This window comes from Lepidochelys olivacea, assembly GCF_965140295.1.
Source record: "Lepidochelys olivacea isolate rLepOli2 genome assembly, chromosome: 1".
Taxonomy (NCBI): domain Eukaryota; kingdom Metazoa; phylum Chordata; order Testudines; family Cheloniidae; genus Lepidochelys; species Lepidochelys olivacea.
The window spans coordinates 109734809-109747365 of record NC_140411.1 but is presented as its reverse complement, the minus strand read 5'-3'; the positions used below and the strand labels follow the sequence as shown (position 1 = coordinate 109747365).

Here is a 12557-nt window from a genome sequence, read left to right as displayed (position 1 = left end):
TGCAGAGGCTGAATCGATGCAGTGGGAGGTGGTGCTAGGAACTTGTGGAGGCTGCATTCCTTGGAAACTTTGGTCAATTTTGTTTGAATGAAGCAACAAAGAAGTTGTGCTGGGAAACATGGCAGACTTTCGTCCTCAGTAACCAATTAACACAATCAGAAGTTGCGGCTTGTAAGATCTGCCAGCAAACTAGTTCTTCACTAAGGATTTGACTGGCTCCACAACACATGAGGCCTCTGTAGCTCTACTCCTCTTAAGCTTAGAGATCCGTAGGATCTGAACTTCTGAAAAACATCACAGGGCATATTTGAATGGAGGCTTCACTATAGCTGTGGGTCAAGGATCTTACAAGTACCATTGACAAAGCCTGGAGATCTTGCCATCTTAATAAAATCAAATCCTTTACGATTGTGCAGCCTGCTTTTCCAGTGCACCAAGCCCATAATGTTAACTGGGGCAGAGGCAGGCCAGGGCCAGAGGCCCACTGCCATGCTCTCTTTCAGGTGATGCTCATCCCTTAAGGGTGGGAGGGGCAGTCTCTGTGCATCCTCAAGCACAGAAGCTATAATTTTTCCCTGGCCCTTGCACAGGGCTGGCACAGGAAAAGGCTCCATCCACCCTCCTACTCTTCCCCCCATCTACACACTCCCAATGAGAATCTGCCCTCTAGTATCTTCTGGTCCTTCTTTCCTCAGAAAATGTAAACTTCCATGTATTATGTATATTGTAAACAACATGGATGAACAAAATGGGCACTTTAACATTGCAAGAGAAACCCTTACTTTACAGAACTTGCTGATGTCTGAGTGCTTATTTTCCCCAGTCTTAATGTTGCATTCAAATTTTTTGTTATTTTTTCATTTCATATGTGTGTAATTTCAGACAGTTCAAATTCTTAACAGTGATTGCCTGGTAAGCAGCAATTCTCTAGTTCCCTTTACTTGCTTTAATTTCAGCTCCATCAGAAATTGGCACACTTTTTCTCTGTAGACATTCTTAAAGACATTTAATAATCATTCAAAGTACTTTGGTTTCCTTCACTTCCATTGTCTAAATTATTTTCCTTTATGTGTTAGAGTTTAAGAAATTAAAGAAAAGTAGTACTGAACACTGCAGAGTAATTTTTCTCCCCAGATAAAACGTTTAACTTTAGTGTAAGGTTAAATACAAAACATTATGCAAATACATAAGGCATAATCATTTGTTTCCTGATAATTTACAATTTTTATCATTGACACTGTATGCAGTCTGCTCAACGGAGTGCCATAATACAGAAGCTGTGTACGTTGAAAATAAATATGCAATTGATGGCTCAGATTGGATTCTCTCTATCAACACTTCTAGAAATAAAAAAGAGGTAAATGTGACTTTCTGTCTTGTAGGTCCGCGAGGAGCCAGAGGTCCACCAGGCCCTGAGGGTTTACCAGGGTCAATGGGCCCACCAGGCACACCATCTGTCGCTCATGGCTTCCTTGTTACCAGACACAGCCAAACCATTGAAGAACCAGAATGTCCACCTGGAACTAAACTGATGTACTACGGCTACTCCTTACTTTACGTACAAGGCAACGAAAGGGCACATGGTCAGGATTTGGGTAAGAAAATCATAAAATAAATCAAATCAAATAAGACGTTAGCATGCATTACTGATGAATGTGTAGTGCAGCTTCATTTAATTAGAAACCAAACATTTATCTTATTCGTAGGCTCGTACTACCCTATGTAGAGCACAGACTGCATAATAATCATACTTACTTATAGATATTGTAGTGCTTTTCCAGCCCTGCACAAACATGCACTAATGCACTAAGGAGCGTGATGGGACACACCCCCACCCCACTGGTAGAAAAGCTTAGGTGCACCTGCAGAACATGCTCTACCGGAAGAAGAAGCGCTTATAAAGGTGAAACTAGCCACAGAAAAGGGGGGACATTTGCCTGGAAGCAGGAAAGCTGCTAGGGACTGCTAGTGATCTCTAGTAACAAGGGGAGCTCAGTCTGAGGCAGTGGCCAGCCTTTCCTTATCCCCCCACTCCCCACACCTTCAACTTTTGGCAGGGGAAGATTGACATTACAAGCTTATTACCGACAAGGGCCCTGAAGGGCTGCCATCAGTGACCTGTGGCAGGACCTGGAAAGCACCTCCAGGGACTACAGAGACAAGTGAACTGTAGTTGGACTCTGAAAAGACCCTGGGAGTGAGCTGAACACCTGCTGGGAATAGTGAGTTTGCTCACAAGTGGGGCTCCCGTAGGCAGGGCTTAAATTCAGCCAGAGCTGTCCAGAGCAGAGCACCAGCAAATATTTTCAGCACCCCCCCCCTGGAATTTTTATAGCAAGTTGGGGGTGGAGGGGCCTGGGGGGCTCAGGAAATTACTCCATGAGAATTTAAGCTCTGCCCATAGGGGACCTAGGGGCAAGAGACTCAATGAGACTACAGCCGAGACCAGAGTGCGGGTCAGCCGACTACAAGGAGACAATGACTTCTTTGATCAGAGAGCCTCAGCCATTCAAGGCATTGCACATTTATAATATATTTGATTGCTAGTTTGGGTAATTACTAGCTAGTAATCAAAATATCATCTTTTTTAATGTAAATGGACTGGTGTTACTAAAAACCCCTTAAGTTTTGCATTCCCTGACTTTTTATATTTAAGTTTGTGACCTTATTGTTGCTTTAATGTATCTTTTGGCATTTGATAAACAAATATACAATTCTAGAAGCAACCATTATATAAACTGGATTACCATGGAGCTGAGGGGAAAAAATTATTTTAAAGTCTGATTGTGGTCTGCCACTGGGATTTATACAGGAGCAAAACAAGCTAGCCCTCCCCTCTCAGACTGATATCAGAACCTCTCTTATGCTCTCACCATCCTGCTGGAGCAAGCCATGAAGTGAGTTTCAGACCTCGGGTTGCCACGTTAGCACTTTAAACATTGTGCATTGTCATCAGAATTGCACTGATTTGCTGTTGCCAAATATTCACTTGAACGGAGTTTTACACATTAACCTTTTTATTACACTTTCAGGCACAGCAGGGAGCTGTCTTCGTAAATTTAGCACTATGCCATTCTTGTTCTGCAACATCAATAATGTATGCAACTTTGCATCAAGGAATGACTATTCTTACTGGCTGTCTACTCCTGAACCCATGCCAATGAGTATGGCTCCTATCACTGGTGACAATATCAGGCCATTCATCAGTAGGTGAGTATTGCTCTTGCCGCATTGGTTATAAATATGCAGAAGACCTATTAAAAATAGAGCTTGTCAAAAAATGTTCATCAAACTTTTTTCATATCACTCAGAATATCCTGATTTTATTTTCAATTAAATGACTGAAAATTTTCCATATTGATTTGAATTAAAATGAAAATATTTTGAGTTCCACTGGAAAAAGTGAGGAGATCCTAAGCCAAAAAATGGTAATTTTGCTTCATATGAAACAAATATATTTATTTTGAATCAATTCATTAAAAAATACGACAGGAAATTTTGAACTAAACAGAAATTTTCATTTTTATTGAAAATTCCAAGGGAAAAAATAATTTCTGTTTTTATACTCAGCTCTAATTAGAAGCACTTTGTGGCTCAATATCTTTTCCCTTTCAGAAATACATCAATGTCTGTTTTACGTATCATGCAGTATGCTGGGTTTCTTGCATTGTTTTGGACATTGTTTTGGTGCTTGAATACAACTAGTGTTAGTTTAAAGCAAACAACACTGCAAAGGAACCCAGGTGTAGTACTATAAAGCAATCATTTACTATTTGTAGAACTGACTCCTCAGCTGGTGTAAACTGATGTAGTTGCATTGAGCTCATTTGAGCTGCGCCAGTTTACACCAGCTGTGGATTTGGTCCTATTTTTTTTTTCATTTACTAGCATAAACTGTGCCCAGATATAACATGCACAAGGCTTAAGGCAGAGGAGATCACATGAACTTAGTGGGCTGCACCACTCTGATTTAATTAGGATTTGACAAAGGAGCTCCCACATCTTACTAAATTGATAATCATGACACGCAGGGGTCAGGCAGGGCCTTCGTAGGTTATGCCTACACTGCTGCTGGAAGGATGTTTCTCAGCTCAGATAGAAAGACACATGCTAGCTCTGCTCAAGCTAGCATGCTAAAAATAGCAGTGTGGCTACAGTGGCATGGGCAGTGGCTCAGGCTAGCTGCCCAACTGCATACCCAGGAGGTTGGCTGGGATTGAATTCAGGCAACTAGTCCAACCAACCACTTATGCTACTGGGTCCATACTGCTATTTTTAGTATACTAGCTCGAACAGCGCTAGCATCCGCATTGGGAAACATCCTCCCAGCTGCTGTGTAGACACCCTAACAATTCCTGCTGCTCTCTCCCTACCAGGGAGATGAGTGGGAGTGGAAATTGCTCTGGTGGGCATTCTGGGAGTAAGGATATGACACATTTGTCTATATATATTAGCTATCCAGACAATTCTAAGGTAACATCCCCCATCGTAGGTATCCAGTGTATCAGAGTACTTAATATGGCGGTTTGTTTCTCATATAACAAGCTAAGGGCCAATTTTTAAAAAGCATTCATAAGAATGAAATATCACTCCTTCTGCATGGCAACACAACTTTGTGTGTCCCCAGACTTGGAGTTTTATGTGTAAATTATGTAGTTGGACCCAATTTATACAAATATTACTTCTGTACTTAATTCCCAGGTTTTTTACACCCAAAATGCCTCAAAATTAGATTGCATAGATTTTGGCCAAGATTTAAAAAAAAGAGTAGGGATTTGGGATATCTGCCTTTTTTGTGCCCTATTGGAGATGCCTTAAAAGGATCTAATTTTCAGAAAATGGTGAGTGCCCACCCTCTGAAAACTAAGCCCCATTAAGTTGTTCATGTTAGGCACCCAAAATTCCTTGAGTCACTCTTGAAAATCTTGAACAAAGAGACCACTGTTGAAATTTGCCCTTAAACTGCCCACTATCCTACGCATACAGAGTACCTGTGGTGCTTTATATATATTTGTAGATCTTGCAGCTTTCCCTTAAGCCCTGAGTTCTAAAAGAATCTACTGTGCCAAGAGTTGCCATGGCAGGGTGGTGTACAGTGAAATTATTTTAATATGTTCTTTTGTATCTGTGCATGCCACTGTAAACTCAAAGCAGAAGGCTATCTTCATAGTCTGTCAGTTTCTTTTATTATTTGAGACTGTTAAACCATCATCATCCTGAGTCAAAAAATTGAAAAGATGTAAAAGTGTCACTTGCCTGTCCTGGTTCAAGAGACTTCCTTTGTTCCAAAAGTCATTCACTGATGCACCAGAAATCTCTTGAAGCAAAGCTAGTACCAAGCGCCTTTTACATTCTCTTTTTTTCTCTTTCATTGCTGTGCTTCTTAAAATAACCACGTAGTTTTTGTGCTGGAGTTCAAGGCAGTGTATGAATCCTTTTAAGTCAGACGTAGATGCCTTCACTCTGAATTTCTTTGCTTTTGTGGATTTAACAGAACCCAGCTTATTCTTGCTTGTTATACTTAATTTCTCTGGTGCTCTGATTCTGCAATACAAAGCTGTTCATGTCTAGGTATCTGGTTTGAACCAAAAGGGTCAGTGCTAATTGCTATTTTTAGGGCTGTGCTGCAAGTAAGGAATTAGTGGTCCCAGTCAAATTCCTAATTAGCAGGAGCCCATATGATTATCATTTGCATCATAACTGGCATTTATTAGTACATTGTTTGGCAGTCTTAGCAAAGAGAGAGAGACACCCACCAAGGAGTTACTGTGCCTGAGCCTTCTGCTTATTTTGGGGCTCAGCAGGTCAGAAGTAGAATGTACATACCTGAACTAAAAGGATTTTTGTTTGCAAACCTCTCAGAATGTTGGTTTCTCAGGCCCAGTGTTCCAGTTGGTTGGCTAAGTTGTCCTTTATTCAGAGATAAGGACCCCAGACATAAACAAAAGTCACTTTTAAAGGGAATACATATGAAACCCTCCTCTTTAAATGTTTCACTGGCCTTCCCAAGAAGTCTTCAGTTCCTCCAAGAAGTGCTGGTGTTGTCTCCAGAAGTCAAAAAGTCTACAGCTAAAGCAATTTTTTGTTCCTATTTGCTCCTGGTCTCACCAGACTTTCTTCTAGTTCTTTAGCCATTTTCCCTTCAGTGTTAATAACATTGCACATATGCTGGCTGTTGAAATTTAAAATTTAAAAGAGAAAAAAGGGTAAATTTATTAAACTATTCAGTTTATAATAATAAGGCCCTTCCTTTCCTCTATCCAGTGAAGACCAATAGGATTAGTGTTTCCAATGCTTAACTGTCATAAGAACGGCATGACCAAAGGTCTGACTTTCATAATAGGGAAAGTAAAAAGGACTGGAGTGTTGATCTTGTAAATTCTGTACTTGCTGTGCAAATAACTCCCAAAAAGAGGAAATAAATGTTACTATTCCAAGTACACTGAGTTCCTTGCTGTCATGTTCTTTATAGATGCTCTGTGTGTGAGGCTCCTGCCATGGTAATTGCAGTTCACAGCCAAACAGTTCAAATACCATTGTGCCCTGAAGGCTGGATGTCGCTTTGGATTGGTTACTCCTTTGTAATGGTAAGTGCACCAGGACCTCACCTGGATCAGAAAAATAATTTATGCTGGTGTTTGATATATTCCTGCCTTTAAAAAGGTACTGTCTGCCTGTGCCTTTGCAGGGAAACAAAGGCAGAGTATGAGGTCTCTGCTCTTTTGGTGACTTTAGAAACATGTTGGCTATTTAGTTAATGTGAGAGAATAATTTAGTAACAATTCATTCTCTAGTTTCTAGCAAAGTAATTCCTCTCGCAAAACACACTGTCATTCCCTTGATTACAGCTTCAGCACAAATGCCAAGGACTAAATGAACATGGAAATTAAGCAGACCTTCCTATTGTCCCTCCAGATCAGGGTTGCAGCACCTTCACAGAGCAATATAGAGCCACTGCCTCTGCTCTTCCTGATCTCTCCATGAACAGGGCCTTTGTCTAACTGAATTTTTGATCTTTTGTGCAGTCTCTGGTGTGCTTCAGTACCAAACTTTATCTGACACAGTCTCTGGTAACGCAAGGCAATTCAGTTCTACGGGCCCTAACACCAGTGGATTCCAAGATACCCTCCCTGATTGCCTTCAACACCATGCTCCTCTCAGGGCCCAAGATATCCTGCCCCTGGGACCCATTCCTCCCACTATCCTCCCAGTTTTCCCAGACTCCCACTGCCCCCAACTGGCCACCCATTATCCCAAAGCAGGGGGAAAGAGTGGCAGCAGGTTCTCCACCACATTACTGAAAAGAGGGGAGGAAGTGCATATGGCAAAGTATTGGTTTAAAAGAGTTACAACCTACTGTCAGTAAGAACTTGTCTACATTACCTGCTGGATCAACAGGTAGCGATAGATCCAGCAGGGGTCGATTTATTGCGTCTAGTCTAGACATGATAAATCGACTGCCGAGCGCTCTCCCGTCGACTCCGGTACTCCACCAGGGCAAGAGGTGCAGGTGGAGTCAACGGGAGAGCATCAGCCGTCGACTTACGGCAGTGAAGACACCGTGGTAAGTAGATCTGAATACGCTGACTTCAGCTACATTATTCACGTAGCTGAAGTTGCGTACCTTAGATCAATCCCTGCCCCCCACCCCAGTGTAGACCAGGCCTAAAGAGCTAGATATTTCTAATCTGATTGATTTACTTGCATTTTCCCAGCATACCAGCGCTGGTGCTGAGGGTTCCGGACAAGCTCTGGCATCTCCAGGTTCCTGTCTGGAGGAGTTCCGCAGTGCTCCCTTCATAGAATGCCATGGTCGTGGAACTTGTAACTATTATGCAAATGCTTACAGCTTTTGGCTTGCCACTATAGAGAGAAATGAGATGTTCAAGTAAGTTATAGTTGATTTTTCTTTCTAAAATCCATATTCACAGCTCACTATACATCTGTAAAAGCAACAGTGTGAGACTTGCTTTAAGGTAACACTAGAATTGTTCTAGATTAAGTTTAAAAGATGAATAGCTATTGGTAGTCTATTTGGATTAAGATATACAGTTAAAATGTTTGTAAAAAAATGCTTTTTGGGAGAAATAGTGAATATATATTTTGGTAGTATTTACCAAATGAAACTTATTTACAGTATTCCTTTTAGGATGACCTAAGCGTGTTTATACCTCCACCACACCTGTGTTTCACTTGTGTGATTTCAGTTGTAATTGGGATACACTGACATCTTGATAGAAATTAACCCAGAGCATAATCTAATCCCTAGTGGATATTAGCTCATAATAGAACCACTGCAAACTAGCACAGCTGTTGACATCTCCTCAGAAAGGGTATGTCTGCATTGCAAATAAAAACCTGTGCCAGCTGACTTGGGCTCACAGAGCTTGGGCTAATAGGGTATTTAATGGTGGTGTAGACATTCAGGCTCGGGCTGGAGCCCGGGCTCTAGGATACTGCAAGATGAGAGGGTCCCAGAGTTTGGGCTGCAGCCCAAGTCCAAACATCTACACCATAGTTAAACAGACTCTTAGTCTGAGTCCTGTGACCCCGAGTCAGCTGGCATGGGCCAGCCGTGGGTGTCTAATTGCAGGGTAGACATACTCAGAGAGGCAGAGAACTGAATGAGCTTGAACAATTATTTATTATTCACCCGTGAGCTTTACCCTGTGCAGAAGGGCCTATGCACAACTTCTGTACTATTTAGGCTCTAAACTGAGGAATTAAGTGATGCAAAGCCTTGTGCTAACCCCTACACAAGAATAAATATCACTCTTTAGTACAAGGAAGGCTACATAGAGAAAAAGAGAGAAGAATGAGCATCATAGTTACTTTATTCCTTACGTCCCTCACAAGGAGAGAACTGTAAAGCTTAGCATCCCTTTCTCTTTATGTACACCACAGAAACAGTCCTAATTTGTACATCATACATCCTGGGGGAGGGAAACAATCCTGCAACCTTACCTCATGTGAATTTGAATTGCAGGCTTGAGGTCTGGATTATTAAAGGCCCATAGTCAATAAAAAAAAAATCACACTTCTTTGTCTGAAAATATTTTACCCACTTTTGTTTTTAATAATTCCTTATAACTAAAAACTTGAGAGACCGATCTTTTTCAGTTTGTTTTGTTTATTTTGACATCACTTTGTATATAGTCATCCCACCCACCCCCCATTAAAAATAGCTAATTATTATGACTGATTTTCTGGAAGAAGTGACCAGATAGTCTTCAGTGACCTAGGCACTTGATTCAACTCTGCCCTGGGTTTCTCAATTTTTCATTAACAGACTAAACTTCTGTATTAAAAACACTGCCAAGTTAACAATAAACTTGCAAACTGATATTTTTGTATTAGCAGTTATTGATGGTTGTCCATTTTTTTTTATAGGAAACCTACTCCTTCAACTCTGAAAGCAGGGGACTTGCGCTCAAACGTTAGCCGTTGTCAAGTCTGTATGAGAAGAACATAATGACTTTTGAATTTCAACTAATGTCACAATATGGTGCTATTTGTTTAACAGCAGTGAAGCTTAGACTTATATCATATGTACCTCATTGTTGTCCAATATGAAAACAGTAAAGTGCCTTATAGGAACTTGCATAACTAACACACCCTGCTTTACTGGCCCTGTACTTGCTGAAGAAGAAAAGAGACAACAAAGATAAGCTTCAAATACCAAATGGCACTTTTGGTAAAAGAAATTTTTATGTAAATGCAATGCACTGACAGTATAAACAAGCCAGAGTTCATGCAGAAAAATTTGAAGGTGCTAGGAGGTATGTTGTTGTGCCTTACTTTTGACTCCCCTTTCTTGTATTATATATTTAGATTCATTTCTCCTACCCAGATATGTATGCAATTACCATTGTCTAGCTATCTCAAAATTCCAGACTCTTAGGTATGTACTTATTGTTCCTGTACAAAGTAATACTAATATAAAGAAGAGTTTTGTGATTACAGATTATAGTTAAACAGCAGGTATCCATATTTTCAAAACATAGCCATCCAGCTTGCTTTTCTATTTGTAGTGCTTACTTCCACCCTAGTCCTATTGGTTTCAGTGGGACTATGCTCCAAAGGAAGGGTTTCCCAAACTAGTTCCACAAATGAGCAATTAAGTGTTTCTGCTATGTTTGGTACTATGCAGCTTCTTCATGCAGTGGAACAAATTTTCCTGTGGAATAAGGAATGGTCCAATTGTGGTTAGGAAAAAAAATATATATATATATATATATTAGTAATTTATATAGGTATCAACAATTAGGCAAATCAAGCTTTGAATTTGCTATCATTTCAAAAAGAAGCTTACATAATTTTTCCTCTTTTTCAATATAGTGTCATCAATTAGATGTTAAATGCCAAAATACTTAATGTGAAACATCTGTTTTCTATCGCTCATTTCAATACCTAACTGTAAATTGCAGAGAATGAACCCAGGTTAACGGCTATTTGTGTTTATTATAGTAAAACGTGCTTTGAGCTTACAGTGTTTATTCTGTATTTAATATTTTCAGGGTTTTAAAAACTAATCACACACTGAATGACTTGATTTTCAAATTTAAAAGGCCTTAATTTTGTTAATATTCCCCTCCCCTCCCCGAAAGTTTTTCGAAGTGTTCAAAGAAATAATTCTATTGGATCTCTATGCAAATATTCTGATGTTTGAGCACATCTGTGTCTAAAACTATTTTATAGACTGTAACCATGCAAATACCAAAATATTCTTGAGAATGCCAAGGACTTTTATGTAATTTCTTAAATTTTATGTATTTCGTAAAAAATCAAATTTGTAATAAAACTATTTGTGTAAATTTTTTTTACTAATTTGTTACTTCTGTTTACCCAGCAACAATAAATTATTTCTTAATAAGCTACTAATAAATGCACAAGCTTGATGCAACCCTAGATCACTTTTGTTCGGCACATCTTGCAACCATAAAATATTTTTGACAGGCGGAAATAAGGACACAGTTCTGACACCTTACAAGAACTAGTAATGGAAGGCAAAACATAGTTGACACGTTATCGACACAGGTCTTATGTTGAGGTGTTTGGGGTTTTTTCAAATTAAAAATCTCACTTGAATGCAATCCAGGTCAAAAAGCTAGCGGTACATATTTCTCACTCTTCCCTTGACTCTTTCGTGCATGTAGTGAGGCGGAGTGGCCTCCCTCCAAACTGGAGAGCGAGGGACCACTACAGTCCTCTTGCTGGGCAGAGCTGAATCTGCCCTGAACCGGCACTGAAAGTCCTGGGGTGGGACAGGAAGTATAAAAGGAGAGCCCTGGAGCTCAATGGGGGGTGGACCATCAGAAGGAGCAAAGATCTTTGCAGGAACCCGGACTAGCCACTGAGTGGAGCTGTGCCCTGTGGTCGGAGATGGATGAGTATCGCAAGGAGCTTCCAGGACTGCTGTCAGACGAGTGCTCTGAGGAGCTGTGGGGACTGCCGGTGGCCAAGTACCCTGAGGAGACAGAGAACCTTTGGACCATGGAGCCCTACACCCTGACTGTGATAGAAAACAACACAGGTGACCTAGATTTTATTCAGGTTCTGCTGCCAGAGAGTGAGTCAGCGTGTTTTGGGAGGATCGCCGCCAACCCAATGGCAGACCCATCTGCCACTGTTAGGGCCCTGGGCTGGGACCCGATAGAGTGGGTGGGCCTGGATCCCCTTAACCCCCTGCCACTGACCCCACCCCTGGGGTGGTGGCCAAACTCCTTCTTTTTGGCTAGAAGGTATGGGCTGTGTTGTGGAGCCATAGACTATATGTGCTCTACCCTGCCCAGATGGCCAGAACTCCCTTTAAGACTGTTAGTTACTGTCAGCCCCAGCCAGGCGGCTGCGGGGTAAAGACTGTTTGTGGCTCTGCACTGCCCAGAGGACCGGAGTTTCTTCTATAGATGGTTACTTGCTGTCTGCCTGTAGTGAGGTGGAGTGGCCTCCCTCCCCACTCGATAGCGAGGGACCACTACAGTACACCAAAGAGGACCAAAATCTATAAGATAAAATCCAAAATGTACCAGCTAGTGTTTTGCTTATGAGCGGGCAGTGTGAATCTCAGATCTGGCTACCTGACAAGAAAACATGATGGTTGCTCCATTTTTTCCTAAACAAAAGTAAATCATTTGTTAAAATTTCAGTTTTGTTTCATATTTTTGCCCCTTCCTTGTGGAGAGGCTGCTGCTCTGTATTCACCTGCACTTAAAATCCAGAGTGCATTGACTGTGTCTGAATTGAAATGGGCTATATGCTTCAGTGGTGATTCTGTGCCCATGGAAGTCAATGGAGTTTTGCCAGGGTCTCACTTTCCTTATAAACGCCGTCAAACAGTACACAGATCTTATACTATCTTGTAGAGAAAGCATGTGTATAATTCGTCAGGTGTAGTCCTTCCCCATGCAATGTATGGTGCACAACTAGCTGAGTGGAATGAGAGGAGAATAAGAATATAGCAAGGCAACAGATTGTGTGGGAAATTATCCATATATTCTTCCTGGTAGTGGTGTCTGGAAGGAAACCAAAGCAGAAGTTCAGCTTGCCTTTTCAGACTC

The 12557-nt window shown here is 41.1% G+C and overlaps 1 protein-coding gene across 2 annotated transcripts in view; it reads left to right on the top strand.

Annotated features, from left to right (window-relative positions):
* The window catches only part of COL4A1 (collagen type IV alpha 1 chain), a 209249-nt gene extending 198432 nt beyond the window's left edge, over positions 1-10817 (top strand). For both annotated transcript variants that reach the window (XM_084610506.1, XM_084610507.1), the window contains exons 48-52: positions 1383-1595; positions 3033-3210; positions 6473-6587; positions 7716-7888; positions 9391-10817. In XM_084610506.1, the coding sequence (XP_084466632.1) occupies positions 1383-1595; positions 3033-3210; positions 6473-6587; positions 7716-7888; positions 9391-9472 (761 nt within the window). In that variant the 3' untranslated portion in view covers positions 9473-10817. The remainder of the gene's footprint in view (positions 1-1382; positions 1596-3032; positions 3211-6472; positions 6588-7715; positions 7889-9390) is intronic.
* Positions 10818-12557: the final 1740 nt, after the last annotated feature.